The sequence below is a fragment of the Garra rufa genome, chromosome 10, assembly GCF_049309525.1.
Source record: "Garra rufa chromosome 10, GarRuf1.0, whole genome shotgun sequence".
NCBI classification, from domain to species: Eukaryota; Metazoa; Chordata; class Actinopteri; order Cypriniformes; family Cyprinidae; genus Garra; species Garra rufa.
Window position 1 is genome coordinate 41903030 of NC_133370.1, and position 23248 is coordinate 41926277.

The 23248-nt window shown below is 38.1% G+C and overlaps 1 protein-coding gene across 1 annotated transcript in view; it reads right to left on the bottom strand.

Moving 5' to 3' along the window:
- The window catches only part of brinp3b (bone morphogenetic protein/retinoic acid inducible neural-specific 3b), a 37050-nt gene that overhangs the window by 12140 nt on the left and 1662 nt on the right, over positions 1-23248 (bottom strand). Inside the window, exons 3-5 of the mRNA XM_073849461.1 lie at positions 14244-14434; positions 10214-10407; positions 5247-5275 (exon numbers count right to left, since the gene is read on the bottom strand). Coding sequence (XP_073705562.1) covers positions 5247-5275; positions 10214-10407; positions 14244-14434 — 414 coding nt within the window. The remainder of the gene's footprint in view (positions 1-5246; positions 5276-10213; positions 10408-14243; positions 14435-23248) is intronic.

Below are 23248 nucleotides of genomic sequence, written 5' to 3' on the forward strand. Positions count from 1 at the left end.
AAGGAAACCTTGGGTCATTCATATCTGAAGCACTTGAGTGGTTTAAGCATGGATTTATATTTAAAGGCTGTACTTGGCACTGACGCTTTAAACAAAGCCTGAGCAAATGAGATCAGTGTGGAGTCCATCACAAACGCCGCAGGCGCAAGGTTATGCTGCTGATAACTGCACATTGAATAATGAACTCACCTCAGAGGTGGTAATAATTGTATGCAAGAGGTATTGCTCGTATGTATTGCCTGCAGTTGCACGTATGAACCTAAAATAAATTCACATTGAATATCAATCCAGATTTTCCTGTGTCTTAAATTATAGAGATGTTGATGTGAGACTTGACTTAGACTCCAATTTAGAGACTGTTGCAGGACATGAATCTTTTTAAGTAAATATTTTCTCTAAACTGTGACACTGTTTCATAGAGATAAACTGTCATTAATTACTGAACTTTGTTTATCTTCGGAACACAAATTAAGATATTTTTGATGAAATCCGAGAGCTTTCTGACTCAGCATAGACAACAACGCAACTGACATGTTTACAGCCTAGAAAGGTAGTAAGGAAATTGATAAAATAGTCCATCTGACATGAGTGGTTCAACCGTAATTTTATGAAGCTACGAGAATACTTTTTGTGTGCAAAGAAAACAAAAATAAGGACTTTATTCAACAATTTCTTCTCTTTCGTGTCTGTCTTTGATGCACGTTTACAAGAGTACCACATCGCATAAAATTAAAGGGGTCATCGGATGCCCATTTTCCACAAATTGACATGAGGGTCTTAATGAGAAGGGTCTTAATGAGAAGTCTATAACATACTTTTACCTTGTCAAAATTAGCCCTTTTTAGAGTGAGCTATTCTGTTGCATGTTCCTTTAAATGCTAATGAGCTCTGCTCGCCCACAGCTCGGAGTCGGACTGTTTCAGCTCGGTGAGACGGGTCTAAGGTAAGGCACTCATGTCAATCAACTATTGTAGGAGCGGCCTCTGTCGGTGTGACGTCACAATGACAAGAAGCTGAGAATGACCTGATTTAAAAATGGCGATATTACTTTTAAAGATTAAAAAAAATACCACTGGGTGGATTTTTATCTTTGTAGGGTGATTCACGAGTTCATGCTTACATATAATTAGCCGGAGTATAGTAGTGCATGTTTGGCGTGCTGTCCGGAGAAGGGCTCCGAGCTCGGGAATGGCCCGAACCCAGAGTACCCCCCAATAGGAGTAGTGAGAACTCGGGGTGGTGGAGGGACACTGATAAACCATCAAGTGGATAGAGGTGAGTCAGCTGTATTTAAACCTATGCCGTTGACTGACTTGAGTGGGCTCCTCTTGTGATGTTTACGTTAAGTATCTGACGCGCTTCTCCCAAACTTTGTTAATGAAACATCATTTGTATACACAAACACACATTAATGTTCAAACAACATGTACTGTAAAAGTGAGTTTTGCATCCGATGACCCCTTTAAGATTAAACTGCTGATGTCACATTTTAATTATTTTAACAATGTCTTTACTACCTTTCTGGGCCTTGAGCGTGATAGTTGCATTGCTGTCTATGCTGGATCAGAAAGTTCTCGGATTTTATCAAAAATATCTGAATTTGTGTTCCAAAAATAAAGGTCTTAAGAGTTTGGAAAGACATGACGGTGAATAATTAATGACAGAATTTAAATTTTTAGGTGAACTATCCCTTTAACTCTGCAACGTTGGAATATTGCATAAAAGAATTGTGAATAAAGCACACTTTCCATCCAATGAGTCAAAAAGAACAAAATCGTCACTTCCTGATAAATTGGCACTAAATATCACTAGGAAAAGTATGAGAAGCCACTGAATATAATAATTTTCATAGATGCAGTGGCGTATGACAGTTCTGGGAGGCAATTATACAGAAATACTTTGATGGCATTGCAGAACAGGCATTGCAGAATGACCAAACTAAATTTGAGATATTGTGCTTAAATTGGTTAGTCAAGTTAGTCCATCCTATCGCAAAAAGTCACATGACTTTTTTGATGTGCATGGAGGAATGTATATGGCAAATGCATTTCTATCGCCCATTATTCACATTAACTCTTAAAAACCACCTTATGTGAGCGTAAAAACTTTTTTGAGAATTAATTTTTTTTCATTCATCACTCGTTTTTGATGTGATATTTCAAAATGTGCATAAAAACTTTAATTATAAATGATTTTAAAAATATAATTATATAACAAATCTTCACTTTAATTTTAGTTAAAGTGGTCATAAAATAACAAGTGGCTAAAAATAACTTTATTTTGTGTATTTGGTGTGATGCAATGTGTGTAATGCATTATTTTCCACATACTATACATTATTCGTTCTGAAAAGTGCAGTGTGCTCTGATTAGCCAGCTATCCAGTGTGTTGTGATTGATGTTACGGCCCTTACCATGTTGTGATGCTGTATCCCGACGCAATGAGACAAAAACAATAAAACCCATTATAAATGAGGCATGTGTTGCATCCAGTGAGGACATAATTAGTGATTTTAATGACTCATCCTGTCTTTTTACACGTAGCGTTGCATAGCGCTGTGTAAAAATAACAACATGTTTGCATTTGTAATCGTAGAAACGACAAACAACAAGCACTACTCTACACAGCATAAAACCCGCATTTGAATAGCCAGCAGCTAATTCTTTAAATACGAAAATGTACTTACAGGCTGTGAATCAGAAGCACCAGACTGTCCTTGCAAAATTGGAACTGCCCCACTTTATAGAAGCAGCCTTTGTGCACTTTGCAGGCTACTCTCCGAAGTTCAGGAAACAGTCCTCCGTAAAAATATTTGCATTGTACTGTTCTGGAACAGTGTTGTAAATATAACTTAACCACTGATTTCTAGTTGTGCACTTATTTGAAGGCCAAACTAAGTACTTTTGCTTTCGCAACGAAACACACAGCATCTTCACAACAAGGCAGCAGCTGTAGCCATACTACAGAGACAATAAAAGTTATGCCTTCTTTCTTTGCATACATATTTGACCCGTGCTATGCAAATCTTCCTACACAAGTGACGTAGATTTGAATGAGCCATTTTAGGAAGGCGCGGCTGAGTCTTAACGTTTTTTTTATTTTATGTTATTTCAGTTAACATTTATTTTATTTCAAGTAACTTTTTATTTATGGTTTATGGTTTTAGTTCATGATCATAACCCTGCTAACTACACAAGACTTTAAGGGGTAGTCAATCCAAAATTGAAAAGTTGATGGCCCCCACTGACTTCCATAGCTTTATTTTTTTCATACTATGAAAGTCAAAGGGGACCATCAACTGTTTGGTTACCAACATTCTTTAAAAGATCTTCTTTTATGTTTAACAGAAGAAAGAAACTCAAACAGGTTTAGAACAATTTGAGAGTGAATAAATCATACAGAATGATCATTTTTGGGTGAACTATCCCTTTAGGAACAACAACACAGTTATGAACTGTATTTGTTTGATACACTGAAAAAGAGCCAGCTCATATAAATCCTTTGTATGAGAATGTGTGGCCTACATTGGATGTTCTATGTCTTTGATTCACTTTATAGAACCTATTTATACGAGTCATTTGTTCAAGAATCAAACTCCACTGGTTACACTGTGCAATATGTTTTTAAATCACCTACAGTAACTGAATCATAATAGTCATTCACATATGGCTGTGCTGTATGTTTTTGATTCATTTGAAAGAACCAAATCATAAGTTTTTTTTTTTTTTTTTTTGAAACAGGTCACACTGATCGCACTGTATGTTTTTGATTCACATTAAACAGTGTGTCCACTCCTGCTCCTGGAGGAGCAAGGTTTTACTAGGCATACTAGAAACTTTCAGACAGGTGTTGGAGCAAGTTGGAGCTAAACTCTGCAGGACACCGGCCCTCCAGAACTGAGTTTGGACACCCCTGACATTAAAGAACTGGCTTTTTCATTATTCATTCAGGAAAGAGACTACAGTGGTATTTAAAATCAAGTGGAACTAATTCATAATAAAAAGACATACAGGCTTCTGTTGGAGCAGTGTAACATTCACCATAAAACTGCCCAGAAATACAGAATCATTCATAATGTTAAATGTAGCTGTTGATACAACAATAAACTAGTTTAGCACGAGGGAAGACAAATCCCTGTTAACACAGTTATCTATTACTATGGGGAAAATAAAGATTATGAGTGGGCATTGAGGGAAAGAAAAGCCGTATCTGAACATTGTTCAGTGGTATTCATTTTTAATTGCTCCCTTGCTCATTTGGATAATGGGTAATGAATAAACTATCCATTCTAAAAGTACATGGTATTAAGATAAAATGGTCTGTTGATTAAAGTAAAACCTCCTATACTTATGTTAGGATAAGAGTGGCTTAATAAACAATGAAATTCTGTGAAATAATGTTTTATACCTACAACAGAGAAAACAATTACTAGAGACTTGAATTCTGGCAAAATGAAATGGAATTGCAATAAACATCACAATCCCATAAAAGTGCTGATGGAAGTATCAAATTCTGTGGTTAATCTACTGACAATACGCAAATGAAAAGACACATAATTTCCATAATGACCAGTTAAATCTACCAAGATCGGAGCAAATGAGCAACTATCAAAGCCATGTCAAGCGCAGAATGGGTTAAGACATTTTTAAACCATTAAATAATGACCCAAATACAGTACCAGTAAACTGACTAGTGCAAACCTTAGTAAATTACATTGATTTATTTAAATGCACTCCTCCGTCTAAAATGGAAAAGATGAAATAAAGTTAGCAGCAAAAATAACTGTGTCCACGCCCTAATTTTTCACTCCTCTGTAGTAAATCTTGACAGTCAATTTTTTTTGCCAAAAGAGGGGTTTGCACTGGCGCAAACTGTTAGTAAACCTGGCCCATAGTTAACTACAGTTAGCGCATGATTAGGTTTAATCAAAGCTGCCAAAAGGCGAGTCCACTGCTGATTTGATGTCAAGTTAGTCAATCAGTAAGAGTACTAATTAAAATGAGGCCAAATCAGACCCTGTTCCATTTATATATTTTAAATGATTATGAAAAGATAATGTAACATGTAATAATGGGGGATCTGAACCCAGAACGATTTAATCTGGAGAAAAATGTCAACCTCGGGCTTGAGTAACCACATATTTCTGATGATAAAAATGTATTAAAATTATTTTTTTAAAAGTTCTTTGAAGACCAAAGAAACACATGAAAAACAATGAAATACATTACATATTAAAGAACGAGTACAGTGGCAGAGAGAGTTCAATGTGCTGCAACTGAAGAAAACACATAGAATATAGAAGAAAAATAGAAAAAAACCCAGCAAATTAAGAAAACACCTTTATCGTGCTTGAACGATGTTCATAATGCAACCAAATACGGAAACGCGCTGCAAATACTCACAACGCCAAAAATATACAGAAGCGCGCTGTAAATATTTACAACCAAATACAGAAAGGGCTGCAAATACTCACAACGCAAAAAAAAAAAAATACAGAAACCCGCTGCAAATACTCACAATGCAAAATAAATAGAGAAGCGTACCGTAAATGCTCACAATGCAAAAAAAAAAAAAAAAAAAAAAAAAAAAAAGCACTGCAAATTCTTACAACGCAAAAAATATATAAATAAACCCGCTGCAAATACTCTCAACCAAATACAGAAACATGCTGCAAATACTGAAAGGTGCTGAAAACACTCACAATGCAAGAAAATAAAAAGAAACACACTGCAAATACTCACATCACAAACAAATACAGAAATGCACTGCAAATACTCACAATGCAAACAAATACAGAAACGCACTACAAACACTCACAACGCAAAAAAAAAAAAAAACAGAAACAGACTGCAAATTCTTACAACGCAAAAAAAATATAAACCCGCTGCAAATACTTTTAACGCAAATACAGAAGTGAGCTGCAAATACTCACAACTAAATACAGAAAGGTCTGCAAATACTCACAATAAAAAAAAAAATAAATAAAAAAAAAAAAAAAAAAATCACAATGCAAAAAAATTATACTGAAACACACTGCAAATAATCTCAACCAAATACAGAAATGGGCTGCAAATACTCAATGCAAACAAATACAGAAATGCCCAGCCAAAACTCACAATGCAAAAAAAAAAAAAAAATTAAAAAAAAATAAATAAATAATAATAATAATAATAATAATACAAAAACCCACTGCAAACACTCACAACTGTCACAGTCAGGCGGGGTTGAGGAGTGGAGATGGATGAGGAGAACCGGAGTAAATGAAATTATATAAGTTTATTAAACAAAACACTGAAAATGATACAAACAAACAAAAACCAGGAGCATAAACCGAGGACAGTAACATCAGTAACATTAACGACAGACAGCTGGGAGTGATCAGACACAGACTTAAATACACAGAACACAAGGCGTGGCTACAAACGAGATAACAGGATAACGAGGGGGAAATACAAATATGGGCATGGATAGAACCAAAAACACTAAACCAAAAGGGGGGGGGGGGGTGGGGGGGCAAATGGGAGAAACTAAAAGTACTGGAAACAGAGGGGGAAAAACACTAGGACAAAATACTGACATTACACCCCCCTCCCCAAAAAACGCGTCTCACGCCGTCTAACATCCATAGGGGAGGGAGGGTGGGCGCCCTGGAGACCGCTAGACAGGGATACAGGGAACACAGGATACAGGGGCGGTCTCCAGGGCAGACAGTCCAAGAGGCCATGGCGGGTCTGGGGGGTCAGGAGGCCATGGCCGGGTAACCAGTCCAGGTGGCCATGGCCGGGTAAGCAGTCCAGGTGGCCATGGCCGGGTAAGCAGTCCAGGTGGCCATGGCCGGGTAAGCAGTCCAGGTGGCCATGGCCGGGTAAGCAGTCCAGGTGGCCATGGCCGGGTAAGCAGTCCAGGTGGCCATGGCCGGGTAAGCAGTCCAGGTGGCCATGGCTGATCAGGGGAGTAGCCCCCCCAAAAAAATTTTCTTGGGGGAAACTAGGGCATAGTCCACCCAGGAGAGCACGGAAGGGCACGCAGGAGAGAGCTCCGGCTCTGGAGGGCGCGCAGGAGAGAGCTCCGGCTCTGGAGGGCGCGCAGGAGAGAGCTCCGGCTTTGGAGGGCGCGTTGGCTCTTGAGGAGCGGGCTCTGGACTGCGCTCTTGAGGAGCGGGCTCTGGACGGTGCTCTTGAGGAGCGGGCTCTGGACGGCTGGATGACCCCAGCGGAGATTCAGGAGGGCTGGGCGTTTCCAGCGGAGACACTGAAGCAGCAAGCTCTGGGCGAGTGGTCACTGTAGGGCGCTCTGGCAGTGCGGTCACTGGAGGTCTGGGCGGAACCAGCGGAGACTCTGGGAGGCTGGGTGGAACCAGCGGAGACTCTGGGAGGCTGGGCGGAACCAGCGGAGACTCTGGGAGGCTGGGCAGAACCAGCGGAGACTCTGACTTGGCGGTAGCCATCTTGGGTGCAGACTCAGGCTTAGCGGCCATCTTGGCCGGGGACTCAGGATCAACGGCCATCTTGGCCAGGGATTCAGGCTTGGCGGCCATCTTGGCCGGGAACTCAGGAACGGAGGCCATCTTGGCCAGGGATTCAGGCTTGGCGACCATCTTGGCCAGGAACTCAAGAACGGCGGCCATCTTGACCGGTAACTCAGGCTTGGCGGCCATCTTGGCCGGGAACTCAGGAACGGCAGCCATCTTGGCCAGGGATTCAGGCTTGGCGGCCATCTTGGCCAGGGATTCAGGCTTGGCGGCCATCTTGGCCAGGGATTCAGGCTTGGCGGCCATCTTGGCCGGGAACTCAGGCTTGACGGCCATCTTGGCCGGGAACTCAGGCTTGACGGCCATCTTGGCCGGGGACTCAGGAACGAAAGCCGTCTTGCATGCAGACTCTGGCGTGACAGCCATCTTGCTAACAGACTCATGCGTGGCAGCCATCTTGCTTGCAGAATCTGGCGTGGCAGCCATCTTGCTTGCAGAATCTGGCGTGGCAGCCATCTTGCTTGCAGAATCTGGCGTGGCAGCCATCTTGCTTGCAGAATCTGGCGTGGCGGCCATCTTGTGAACTGGCGTGGTGGCCATTTTGCGAGCTGACGCTGGCCTGGCGGCTGACGGGCTGGAGCGTGGAGAGGAAGCCAGCAGGCTTGAGCGCTGGGCGGAGGCCGGTAGACTAGAGCGTGGGGAGGAGGCCGGCTGCATTGGGCTAAGGACAGCGGTGGAGCTTTGGAGGATGACAGGGGATAGGAGACTGGGCTGGCGGTTCGATCCGTTGGAACGGTATGCGGAGGTTCTCGGCTAATGGCAGGCTGGCGCGATGTGCTGTGTCAGTGAGGGGACTGGAAGATGAGACCGACCAGAATTTGGAAATTCTTCAACTTCAAAATCAGATCCATTCAAATAGAGAATCAGGTTTATTAGCTCGATCAAGGGGAAATTACAAGAGGGAAGATCACAGCGAATGGTCTCATCATCCAGCCCCAAAACAAACACAGCACCAAGAGCAGCCTCGTGCCAGCCTACCTGATGGGAGAGCTCGATGAAGTCCTCCACATATCGCTCCAACTCACGGCCACCTTGCCGCAGTCTCCTCAGAGCTGCCTCAGCCCGACTCATATTCTTGTTTGGTCCGTCGTTCTGTCACAGTCAGGCGGGGTTGAGTAGTGGAGATGGATGAGGAGAACCGGAGTAAATGAAAATATATAAGTTTATTAAACAAAACACTGAAAATGATACAAACAAACAAAAACCAGGAGCATAAACCGAGGACATGTAACATCAGTAACATTAATGACAGACAGCTGGGAGTGATCAGACACAGACTTAAATACACAGAACACAAGGCGTGGCTACAAACGAGATAACAGGATAACGAGGGGGAAATACAAATATGGGCATGGATAGAACCAAAAACACTAAACCAAAAGGGGGGGGGGGGGGGAATGGGACAAACCAAAAGTACTGGAAACAGAGGGGGAAAAACACTAGGAAAAAATACTGACAACAACGCAAACAAATATCGAAACGCACTGCAAATTTTCACAATGCATAAATTATACAGAAACACACTGCAAACACTCTCAACCAAATACAGAAACATGCTGCAAATACTGAAAGGTGCTGAAAATACTCACAATGCAAAAAAAAATATATAGAAACTTGCTGCAAATACTCACAGTGCAAGAAAATAATCAGAAACACACTGCAAATACTCACAATGCAAACACTACACTTCCTGCAAATTCACACAATGCAAAAAAAAATACAGAAACCCACTGTAAATACTTATAACGCAAATAAATACAGAAATGAGCTGCAAATACTTACAATGTAAACAAATACAGAAACTCACTGCAAATACTCACAATGCAAATTTTTTTACAAAAACACGTAAATACAGCGCAAAAAAAAAAACAAACAAACAAAAAAAAAAAAACAGAAACTCACTGCAAATATTCAAAAACAATTACAGAAACACGCTGACAATACTCACAACCAAATACAGAAACCGGCTGCAAATACAACGCAAACAAATACAGAAATGTGCTGCAAATGTCAATAAATTCTGTAATGCTTAATCAGTAGTTAAAACCAAATCAAAATTGCACATTGACAGTATGATTTTGTTGTTGTTAATGTGGTCTGTGCTATTTGCAAAATTTCTGAATGTGGTTGCATTGTGAGTACTTGCAACATGTTTCTGTTTTTGGTTGCATTGTCAGTATTTGCAGAATGTGTGTTTTTAAACTGATGAAGATTTATATACATACATATTTTATTGTTGAGCTCTTTTGGCCACCATAAATAAGTGTCAGGTCTATTTGTTTGCATTTAGACTCCAAGACTATGCACAGATGTATTTTGACACACAGTATCAAGTTTTTGGTCCCATTTTGGCCATGGTTATTGCTGCCAATCATCACATTGTCAAATTTCATCCGATTGTCAGTTTAGAAACTTTGCAGTGTGTAACCAGCAGCATGAAAAACAAAACTTAGGTTTAGGAATAGGTTATAACAGCTGCCTATTAACTATGATAATCAAAAAATGGGTGGAATTGACTTGAATTTATAAGCAAAACAGTATTGCGATATATATAACATTCCATAATTTTATATCCTTAACAAAGTTGTGATAATATTGCTAATATTCAATGTATTGCCCAGACCTATTTACTATATTAAGGCAAGATTGATTTTTGCATTTATGGAACCATGGGGGTCATACCTTAATGGCGGTGGAGGCAATCTGTAGGTGATGGAGCTTCCGGAGCGTGCTATCTCTGTCGATGAAATAGGATGCTGCCAGTTGGTGGAGGGCTTCGAGGGTCAGAGAACCGGCTGTAGCATTGGAGGCGCCGCCATTCTGCTGACCTCTGCTGAGCTTGCTTTTGTCCACGAAAATGGTCAAGGACTCCTCTCCTGATCAAAAGGCAGACAAAAATGATCATCTCAGCTGGAGAAGCTAATCAACCCTAATCATCTACAGCATGAGCTCGCCCCGTCTCGGCCCGTCGGGGGCCCACAAAGCCATGCAGCTCTTCCCCATCTGACGCGTCAGCTCTCATTACACGCATGGTACAGATGAGAGTATCCTTCATCTCCGAGTGAGAGGGATCCAATGAAAATCAATTGACTCAGCTGGTGGGTTTGTTTGGAGAGAATAAATGCCTAAGAAAAAAATGCTAGAGTCAAAAGGTGTCCTGTGGAGTATTAGCCAGACCTTCAAATGATCTGCACTTTCAGCCTCAGTCATGGTATAAAAGCAGTTTATTTATGGAGCGATATATTGACGAATGAGAATGTTTCTTTTGAAGAGGTGTATACTGTAAACAATCTCTCGGCGGGCAAGGTATAAAGGACTATAGAGAACCGAGAGACTACTGCTCTGCAGTATATCTACAAATGAAGATGAGCTCTCAGAGCTGAAAACCAGCTAAACAAACAGAGATGTACCTGTCCACACTTTTCATCTTGTCTATGGAAACTGACAAGGCAGTCGCAATGCATTTTATTTTCGTATTGACGTATTTTTGTGAGTGAAACAGAATATTCAAAGAGAAAAAAATGGAAGGGACTTTATTTTATACATGAGAAACTGACTGGACAGCGAAAAGCAGGTGTTTATGTACCACCAGCCCTTTTTAGGACCTTTTTGATGTTGGTGCTAATGTTACTGAAGAGCATCTCAACATGAGCCAATGCAAAATGGTTCCATGTGCACCTGGCATTAACATGCATTTTCTGTGATCGTATCATGATCAGATCACACTTCACCACATTAAAAGCCAGATGAAAGATGGTTTGTGAGTGGTTTACTGTAGACACAGTTTGAGCTGGTCTGGGATGGATTCTGACTACGTTTAAATGAATGTGTAAATGCAGATGCATTTCTTGGTTATCTGCATTCAGCAATGAAAGTAATGTGATGAGTTCATGCTGCCAAAAATTCAGTTCATCATTTTCACACTCAGGCACTGAGCTCCTTTGCTCTCACCCAATTCAAACAACATTTTCCCATTATTTATTGAATTATTTCTCTGGATTACGGTTGGGATTTGTTATTTCCCTATTATAAGAATTATAAAACTTATTTAAAACCTTTTTCCTCCCCTTATCTTTACTTTTAACTAGTGGTGGGCCGTTATCGGCGTTAACGTGCTGCGTTAACGTGAAACTCTTATCGTGCGATAAAAAAAATATCGCCGTTAATCTATTCTCAAATTTGGGTTGGGAGCTGGGTCTAAACTACGCAAGCTATGATGACTTTCACCTTGATAGTTTAACGCGGATGTATACCGAAGACTATAGAATATGGTCTCCTCCGCCAAAACACAGACGGGGTCGCGTCGTCCTCCATTCATAAAAACCGAATCTACTATAGCGCGAAATGCCACGTAAATTCGTCGTTTTTTGGATTCATAAATCAAATGTTTGTCTGTCACTTAATTCAAATCGCGATATGGACTAGTGTATGTGAAAACTGAAATGCAAAAAGACCGTTTTAATATGAATCCGATATGTTCCGTTTGCCTAGCTGTATATATGAATGGCCGAAACGAGCTTTTACTACACGCATACTGAAACACACGTGACGCTCCCGGTAATTTTTGGCATTTTCATCTCACATGAACAGATAAACTCAATCTCCCAAACTGCTGTGAGTGTCACTTTTACCGTTTCATTTGAGAAAACTAGCATCATATCATACTGTATACACAGAAACTTCATGGCAACCTGTCAAAATAAAAGTACGGTGTAACATGTAATGGGTTGGGTAGGTGTTGACGTTAAAAAAACACAATCTAATAGGTAGAAAAAATAATTTCATTGTTAGTTAGTTAGTAAACACAAGTACATCTAATTGAACATAATTTATTTTCATCAACAAATTATCATAGAACAGCTTTATGAGCTTTATGATCCATTCTCAAAGACTTACTTTTAGTCATTATTTGGGTAGCACACATATTCTGAATGCCTTCATCAGAATTCAAATTAGCCATTTTAATCTAGATTAATCTAGATTAATTCCAAGATTTAATCTAGATTAATCTAGATTAAAAAAATTAATCTATGCCCACCCCTACTTTTAACCCTTACTAGCTTTGGATTTGAAAAAAATATATCGGTATGATATATCAATGTGTTTGGTAAATGAGTGTAAAACAATGTAAAAGTGATACAGTGAGAAACATTTTTGCTGCCAGGTGTAAAGGGACCCTATGGTTTTTATTACTGTTAATTAAATATTACAAAGAAAGATGTAATTACCTATGACAACAGAGTAAAACAATTCATAATCAGCTATTGGTTAGCTAATTGTCTGGTCAACACAATATCTAAAGACCCCTATATAACATAATATTAACGGAATCATAACTATAACTACAGTTGAGGACAAAATTTACATCCCACTTTAAGAATCTGCAAAATGTTAATTATATAACCAAATCAAGAGGGATCATACAAAATTATGAAAACTTTTTGAATTTAAAGATCAGGGTTAATTTAATATATTTTGTCTTCTGGGAAACATGTAAGTATCTTCTGTAGCCTCTAAAGGGCAGAACTAAATAAAAAAAAATATGATATTTAGGCAAAATAAGATCCATCACATCCATCAAAAGTTTTCACCCCCTGCTTAATGCATCGTTTTTCCTTCTGAAGCATCAGTGAGCGTTTGAACCTTCTGTAATAGTTGCATATGAGTGCCTCAGTTGTCCTCAGTGTGAAAAGATGGATCTCAAAATCATACAGTCATTGTTGGAAAGTTTTCAAATACACAAAAATGCTGGAAAACCAAAGAATTTGTGGGACCTGAAGGATTTTCCTGAGGAAAAGCAAGCAATTTAACTGTTCAGAACAAACAAGGGACTCATTAACAACTATCACAAAAAAAAAAAAAAAAAAAAAAAACACACCTCTGAATCATTCAGGAAAGAACACAGTATTAAGAATCAAGGGATGTAGGGTCATTTTTATAAATTCAGCTATTATTTTCTCTTATGGACTATATGTAAACATCTTTTATCTGAAATTTCTTTACAGTTCAGTACTAAATAAGCAATAACATGCATTTTGTATGATCCCTCTTATTTTGGTAAAATAATTAACATTTTGCAGATTCTGAAAGGGGGGTGTAAACTTTTGAATTCAACTGTATAACTACATAATATACCTTAACTTAATAACATACAGAAACTTAACAACTACCTTACTAACTAGTAATAAGCAGCAACCTTTGAGTTTATTGAGGCAACAGTCACAGTTAATAGAGAACTGGACCATAAAATAAAGTTTGACCATAATAACAATAATTTTACTTTATCCTGCAGTACCCTTGGAAGTTTGCCTCCTTTAGTGGACCCTGTCCCAAATGGCCTAGGTGACATCAGCCAAAAAAGAAAGTTGTTTCAGAGGCGAAACAAGTTATTTAACCAAACTGCATTTTTAAAGAAAGGTATCAAAGACAAGCCTTTTTTCTTTGGAATAACATGCACTGATGAAATGCACATTAATAAATGAAACAGGGTGAATTTTGAGTTCGTTGTCTGACCCATTAAGTTAATCGAAGAACTGAAGTTATGAGTGTCATATCCATTAGACAACACTAACCCGTGTTCAATAATTCATAATGTCACGTCAACCTCTACTGAGACTATATAAAGATGTCCTTGCAACTCAGGAACAAGGAAAGAATGAAAAACTATTTTGCAGGGATAATAACTAGCTCACACATAATATAGTTTTCTTACCTCCCAGAGTGGCAGAGAGCAGGAAATGAGTCCCGTATTTCTTAATGATGGTGTCAGTAATTTTCTGCAGGCTTGGCCTTCTCCCCAGAAGCCTGATGTTATGGATAAAGTCGGGGTCAAAGGGCACGGCCACCCCATTGCCTTCTTGTCTCTCCGCAGCAAGGCTGTTGACCTTCCATCGGCCGAACTCCCTGTGAGTTCATAATCATTTTTAGTTGAGATGTTATATGAGCCGATACTGGAGCACAAGTAATCAGCACGTCCTCCCGCATTAGTCATTACACTCACATTCATGTCATCCTCTCCTCAATCTGGCTCTTCTCCACATCTGTCCCTCTCTCCATGTTTGTTTGCTCTATTTCTATTCCAAAAAGCTCTTTTGGGCTCAACAGAGCAGCCAGGACGGTAGGTGGTATTTCATTGTTTAGGGGCTTGAAGAGCCTCCATAGGGAGCCAGGTGCACAATCTGAGCACATTTCGGCAAAGCACAGAGGATGTAATCCCTTAAGATCCTCCTTTAAACTCTGTGTGGTGCCTGTGCATCTTGAATTGTGCATATTAGGACATAGAACAAGGTGAAGCTTGTAAAACTGCACTAACCAAACAGTGAGGTGACGCAGTGTGTTATAATGTTGGTTACATTTCCTTTCAGAAGCATTATCTGATTACGCCCTCACACAGAATAACACAGCAATCCCTTCCTCGACTAATGGAAGTACTGTAAACTAAAATGCATACTGTACACCCACTAAACTTTAAAAAAGGTATTGTGGAATCTAGTTTCTTTCCATTTAAATACATTTGCATCTATTATTACGCTGTGAGAGAGCTCTGTTTCAAAGTTTAGCCATCTGATATCCTGTTCTAATCCGGTCTGACAGAATTTCTTGCATTCCCTGAAGCTAACGCTCAGACAGTAGATCTTCAAACAAAGCATCCCACTCTTGCGTCCCTAAACGCTGTAGCAAAATTTGAGAGAGAATGTTAAACTTTTCTTTGTTGGCAATGTTTCTAAAGTTGTGTGTGTGTGTGTGTGTGTGTGTGTGTGTGTGTGTGTGTGTGTGTGTGTGTGTGTGTGTGTGTGTGTGTGTGCGTGCGCGTGCGTGCGTGCGTGCGTGTGTGTGGAAACAAAAATGTCATATTTCAGATGCATAGTCTTATATCTAAAAAATAAAATTAAAAAATAATAATTTCATACAAATTAAGAATAAATTAGATACTCAAGAGTACTTTTGGCCTTTGGGGAAAATATCATAATGTTTACATGCAATTTAATATAATTTTTAGGGCTGTCGATTTAATTTGTTAATTTGGTGTGATTCATTATGGAATAAACAATGTGTTCAAATTCGTGTATGCATTTACTGCACCACAGCCCGGCCTTGACCTGTACGTCATCTTACATTGCATGCAGTAGCTTAATGATGAACATGATGGAGAGCAATGACCAGAGGCGGACAGTAGTAAAGTATTTTTACTCTGTTTTTTTTTAAAGTAAAAAACAAACAACAACTTTTATTTCTAAAATAAAAGTACAATATTATGCTTTGGAATGTAGTGAAGTGAAAGTTTTCCAAAGAAAAAAACACTAAAGTACAGATACTTTTTAAATTTACCTGAGTAAAGGAAAACAAAACTTCACTACTGTCCACCTCTGGTAATGACTCATTGCATGACATAACCTATAAGAATGCAGTTCTATGCATATATAATATAAAAATACAGGTTAACAATATAACATAAGCAAGATTGCAGTTTTTTTCTGAATATCTGCATGATTGCAAATGTGATGTTGATCTTGTACAAAAGTTCAATAAACAACAAATTAATATTGTTTTAACTACTGTTAATATGGTCTGTTTTGCTCAGTTTCGCAATTGAAAATAGTTTCCAACAAAGCCACAGCAAAACTGTTGTGCCTTTCTGAGAACACAGCAGTGTTTTGTTAACGGAATGCCTCCAAGGTTTTTACAAATCAAGTGAGTCAATGATACAGTGACTCATTCATAAAGACTTGTGAGCAAGTCATTGGCTTTCTTGAATGAATCGGTTGAATGAATGACAAAATGACTCATTAAGAAAGTTTTATTTTTATTTCGCACAATGACTTTGATCTATTAGGAGTCATTTTTCAGCCAAAACTACGGTGGCCGAGAGAGCTCAACACGCTGCAACTTAAGAAAACACATGCAAACAGAAAAAAAACAACAACATCTTCATCAGTTTGACAACACAGGCGCTGCAAATCCTCGCAACGCAAACACAAATACGGAAACGCTGCAAACACACACAAAAAAAAGGCTCCAAATAGCACGGAGCACAACAGAAATGTTTCAGGGGGACCTCAAAAATGGACAAACCCATCTGGGACCTGATTATTTGTTCAGTGGTTGTTGGTCAGAGCAGAGGTGCTGTCGGTGAACTAAAAGGTGATAAAGAAGAACTTAGTGATGGAAAATGAAGCTTTTCGAAGCACAGAGGCTTTCCCCTCAACTGTATCGTAAAAAGGTTTATTACTCGAAGCTTTTCAACACCTTGCACACTAATGACATCTTGTGGTCAAAGGTGGAAAAAGTTGCTTTCGCATCCCAGATCTCAAAGCGATTTTGGACAGTTTCATCAAATACAACAATTTGTGCTACGAAGCCGTCATTTTACTTGAATTAATCTGTAAATAAACTTTTATTTAAATAAAATTATACAAGTATAAGCATGGTTCATGTAGGCATATATGTTCAAAGTAAATTAAGAATACTGTTGACTAATATTGTTATTAATTAGAAGTGCTTGTGAAGCAAGGATAACTACAAAATTAACATGCACAAAACTACACATGTACATATTTATTCATTTATGATTTATTCTTAACAAAAAGTGAATGACACTTGAAACCTGCGCAAGGGGTTTGTGTTATTTGAATCAGAAAACGAAGCTTAAGACGTCACAGGTCACGTGGTTATGGCAAAACGAATCAAGGTCCGGTACAGTGCTTCACTGTGAGATGTTTCGTTTTTTTGATACAAGCTTCGAAGCTTCGGTGTCAAACGTCACATCACTAGGATAAACTATCACCTTTTAGTTCACCGACAACACCTCTGCTCTGACCAACAGCCACTGAACAAATAATCAGGTCCCAGATTGGTTCGTCACTTTTTGAGGTCCCCCTGAAACATTTCCGTTGTGCTCCGTGCTATTTGCAGTGCTTTTTTTTTGTGTTTGCAGCGCTTTTTTTGTGTTTGCAGCGTTTCCGTATTTGTGTTTGCGTTGCGAGGATTTGCAGCGCCTGTGTTGTCAAACTGATGAAGATGGGTTTTTTTATTTGTTGTCGTTTTTTTCTGTTTGCATGTGTTTTCTTAAGTTGCAGCGCGTTGAGCTCTCTCGGCCACCGTACAAAACGTATATGCAATTAATTAGCAAATAATTCTATTAATTAATGCACATCGTGTAGTTATTTTGATTACAAATTTGAATCACTTGACAGCCCTAATAATTATGCAAAGGGGTCAAGTTTAGTCTCTGTTTGCACAGTTCAATTTCTCCTCACTACTAGATAAATGCCAAAACACTAATTTAAAGAACTTAAGCATGTTGCAAAATCAGTAAATTTGTAATAGTTTGAGAATTTTTTTTTTTGTTGTATGTACTGCATTTTGACAGGCAAAATGGAATGTAAATACATAAACGCTTCTTAGTTTTTTTGTACATTCACATTCTGCATTCCTAAAATATCATGAGAAACATTCATTCAGCCAAGTGTCTCTTTGACTTTAAAGGGTTAGTTCACCCAAAAATAAAAATTAGCCCATTATTTACTCACCCACCAGGCGTCCTAGGTGTATATGACTTTCTTCTTTCAGATGAGTCCAGTCGGAGTTATATTAAAAATTGTTCTGGTTCTCGTAAGCTTTATTATGCAACGGGTGGGTGTTTCTCTTCATCAGTCCAAAAAAAGTCCAATAAAGTGCATCCCTCCATTATAAAAAGTGTCTCACATAGCTCTGGGGAGTGAATAAAGGCCTCCTATAGTGAATCAATGCATTTTTGTAAGAAAAATATCCATATTTAAAATGTAATAATCACTTTAATCAAGCTTGCGCAAATTGTTGTACACCGAAGCTGTTCCAGACGGATGACGTAAGAATTTGCTGTTGCGCATGCACTTGTGAGTCTTGTGAAAACCAACGTTTGTTTACAAAGCAAAGGAAGCAAAGTTTCCTTGCTTTACCAAAGGAAAACCAGTCTCCTCTTGGCTTATATTAAAATCCTCCAACATTTTTCTTTACATATCCTCGTTTTGTACTACTAATTAGTGACTGGTGCTTTGTTCACATCTCTTCACAGCACATTTGCGTTCGTCACTTCTGAGCAGTGCATGTGCATTGTGAACGTCCTTCGTCATCTGCCCGGAGTGGCTTCCGTGTACAGCCAGTTGGCGCAAGCTAGATTAAATTAATTATTATGTTTTAAATATTTATACTTTTATTACAAAAACACATTGATTTACTACAGGAGGCCATTATTCAACTTCCGGAGCCATTTGAGGCACTTTTTATTATGGATGGATGCAGTTTATTGGACTTGTTTTGGACCGTTGAAAAGAAACACCCGCCCGTGCCATTATAAAGCTTGGTAGAGCCAAACAATTTTTAATTTAACTCACATTGGATTCGTCTGAAAGACATATACACCTAGGATGCCTGGAGGGTGAGTAAATAATGGGCTAATTTTCATTTTGGGGTGAACCAACCCTTTAACAGTTTGAGCTGATTAAATGTTTTTTTAAAGAATACTTTTATTTGGCAAGGATAAATCGTTAAATTGATCAAGTGTGAGAGTAAATACATTTATAATGTTAAAAAGGTTTATAATTCAAATAAATGCTGTTTTTGAACTTTCTATTCAAAGAATCCTAAAAATAAATCACAAAAATATTAAGCAGAACAACTGTTTCCAACAATAATAAGCAGAAATGTTTCTCGTATAGCAAATCAGCATATCAGAATGATTTCTGAAGGATCATGTGACACTGATGACTGGAATAATGATGCTGAAAATTCAGCTTTGCATCACAGGAATAAATGACCTTTTAAAATATATTCAAATAGAAAACAGTTATTTAAAATGATAATAATATTTCACAATATTACTGTATTTACTGTATTTTTTGATCAAATAAATGCATCCTTGGTGAACATAAAAGACATCTTTCAAAAATGTTAAAAAAATCTTTCTTTTCATGCATCACATACAGTAAAAGATTATTTAATATCAGTGTGTCAAATAACAGCAAAATCGATTTATAGCCACTACCTTTCGCCTTATGGGAAAATATCTCATAATTTATATACAAATCCAGTTACTGGTATCCAGGCAGTGTACAAATTGCACGGCAAGCAAAAAAACACGCCTCTTCTTCTCAGGTTCCGCAAGACCACACCATTAGATCAATATTTATTATTTTCTTTCATCCTATTTCCCACATTCCCTATCTCCATTACAAGGTTATTAGTCTCCACACCGGAGAAAACACAGGAGGTTCCCCAACCTTGGCTGAAGAAATCTCTCTTTGGAGATTAGCAATTAAACCACAGGCCTCTATACTAGTGACAGAGTTTAAAACTCATGGGAACCAATCCAATCACTCACATGAAGAGCCCTATCCAGAGAACAATCATGAAGGGAATGGAGGATGTCATTATCACCAATCAGCCCAACGAGGGATGGTGTAAGTATCAGATGAGGCGCCTGATGAGCACTAGCGTTGAGCACCTAAGCCACTGATCACCACCGACAAACCAGAGAGGGCAAAAAGCTCCTTTGCTGGAGAGCTCTCCGAGAGCCTGTGGTGCAGACCTGAGGGCACCATGTAATCAAAAGCCACAAGCTATTTTGTAATCAGAAGCAGAAACCAGAGGCATAAATGAAGATGAGATCAAGAGGAAAATGACGCTAATAAGAATCTAGAGTTCTGCCGCAAGGCTTCGTGAAGGCTGCGGAGGTGTGCTTGTGCATTATTACTTATTGTTTGAAGAAGGTATTTATTAGTGATTTCTGAGGCGCTATGCTGGGTTTATGATACTTGACGTCTCTTCACCTGGGATATTATATAGAATTGTGTTATGATTGAACAAATGAGAACAAATACATCAGTAAACATTAGGAACATGTCACACCAGTACTTGACAAACTGTAATAGTGGATGGCGGGTTTTTGTATCACAAGAGAGAAAAAAAGTCTGTTACATATTGAATAAAAAAGTACTTTCTTGAGTAGGCAAGCTTTAATCTGATTGGCTACATGGCTTTAAACAATTTCCAGGAGTTGGGGTGCACAGAAAGTCATGTTTGCAAGGTATTAGCAAATCAGTTTTTAAGGCTGTAGGATAAAATCTTTGCAAGATACACTCTTTTAAAAATAAAGGTGCTTCACAATGCCATAAAAGAACCTTTTTTGTCTAAATGGTTTCATAAAGATCCTTTAACATCTGAAGAACCTTTCTGTTTCACAAAAGGTTCTCCGCAGTGAAAGAAGGCTCTTCAGATTTTAAAAAGGTAAGAAAAAGACGGTTCTTTAAAGAACCTTTGTCTGAATGGTTCTTTGTGGAACCAAAAATGGTTCTTCTATGGCGTTGCTGTGAATAACCTTTTAAAGCACATTTATTTTTAAGAGTGTACTTGAGTTTAGTTTGAGGAACTTACAACCAAGTAATTATTTTTGACTTGTATATTCCACTTGTTTGCTGAGTTACTCTTATAAATAATGATACTTTATTGGTGTTAATGGTTTGATAAAGAACTTTTATCCTCTACGGAAAGTTTGCATTCCACAAAAGGTTCTTTATAGTGGAAAAGGTTCTTTAGATTATTAAAATGTTCTTCACACTAAGAAAACTGTTCCCTGAAAGGTTCGTTGGGGAACCCAAAATAGTTCTTCTATGGCATATCTATAAAAATCCCTTTTAGGAGCTTTATTTTTAAGAGAGATTTGTAAAAAAAAAAAATTGCATACACTCTTAGATAAAGATACAAAAGCTGTCACTGGGGTGGTACTGTACCTTTTCAAAAGGTACTAAAATGTACCTTACGGTACTACAATGAACCTTTAAGGGATAAATAAGGTGTACCTTTTGAAAGGATACTGACCAAGTGACAGCTTTTTTGTACCTTTTTTCTCTGAGTGTGTGTGTATTAGAATTTCTAATTATAATGTCTTCTTTATTTCAGATAAACCCACCTCTGAACAGCTTGTAAAGGTGAACTGTGTTTGGTTGTTTTCCTTGTCAGTCAGACAGTCTCTTTGTTGTTTAAGTGGGCAGTTCTTGGCTAGAATATCCTGCGTGGTTTTGTGTGGGGGGAAGCAAATCCCAGTTACTTAACCACAAATTAAAAAGAAATATCCAATAGATTTTGTATTTTTAGAAAGAAAAACACTCCAAGGCACATGCACAGACATGCACATATTCAGATGTGTCATTTCACAAAGACACTTTCAAGAGGAAACATCACTCTAGCCTTTCATCCAAATTTCACTTTGGTACTCTATCCAGAGGATCCCATTATACTTCATCCATGACAAAACTTTAAAATTTTCAAATTAAATTAATTAAAATTATGTTATTAACTTATTATAATCATTTACTTCTTTGTTTTTCAGTTTTCTGTGGAAAAGGTGGAATTTAAATCATAAAAACTTAAACATTCAAAAGTGTCATCATTTGTTGCCCTGTTTCTCACACAAGCTATGCCTTCATAGCACTTGAAATGTAAGGCATTAGATATATTAATTTCCTGATAATTTACTCACCATCATGCCATCCAAAATATTCATGTCTTTCTTTCTATAGTTGCAAAGAAATTAAGCTTTTTGAGGAAAACATTCCAGGATTTTTCTCCATATAGTGGACTTCAATGGTGCTCAATGAAATGAAGGTTAAAAATGCTGTTTCAATGCTGCTTCAAAGGGCTCTAAACAATCCCAGATGAGGAATAAGGGTCTTATCTAGCGAAACAATCTGCCATTTTCTTTAGAAAAATTTTAATTGATACATTTTTTAACCAGTAATGGTCATCTTGTTTGGCTCTGCGATGCACATGCATACTCTGTGCACTCCGGTTCAAGACATAGGGTATGTTGAAAAACTACCATCTCATTTTCTCTTCCAACTTCAAAATTTGAGGTTAAAAAGCATATAAATTATAATTTTTATTAGAAAATAACCAATTGTTTTGCTAGATAGAACCCTTATTCCTCTGCTGGGATCGTGTAGAGACATTTGAAGCATTTGAAGTAAAAAATTCTTTATGACTAAAGAAAGAAAGACATTGAAAATCTTGGATGACACAGGGGGTGAGTAAATTATCAGGAAAATTTGGTCCCACTTTACATTAGGTGGCCTTAACTACCATGCACTTACATTTAAATTAATCATTTGGTACGATGTACTTATTGTGTACATACATGTTTTTACATTGTATTTAGATATTTTTAAAAACCTATGTGTAATTACATTTGTTATTAATTTCTGTAATTACCACTGTTGAACCAACCCTTACACCTTAACCCACCCTTAAACCTACCCATACCACCAAACCTGTCCCTAACCTTACCCATATCCCACCTTAATAGAAGCAAACGTGTTTTGCAATGCAATATGACCACATTAAGTACATTGTACTTATTTTTTGATGCAAGTAATAGTTAAGGCCACCTAATATAAAGTGTGACCGAAAATTTTATTTTGGAAGTGGATTAATCTTTTAATTTAGCAAATGCAATTAAAAAAAAAAAAGCTAAACACTGTTTTTTCTTTCTATAAAAAGCCAAATCTATTAGAAATTAATAATTAATCAGGATTTGTTTTCCATTATAGATGGGTGGAAGTCAATTAAGTCTATAAATACTAAGCAAACACTATCTTTTATCATTTTCTATCTTTAAAGTTTGAAGCTTGGGCTTCTTTTGGAACTATTTTGATTGGCAGAGAATAAATACAGGAAGCAACTCAA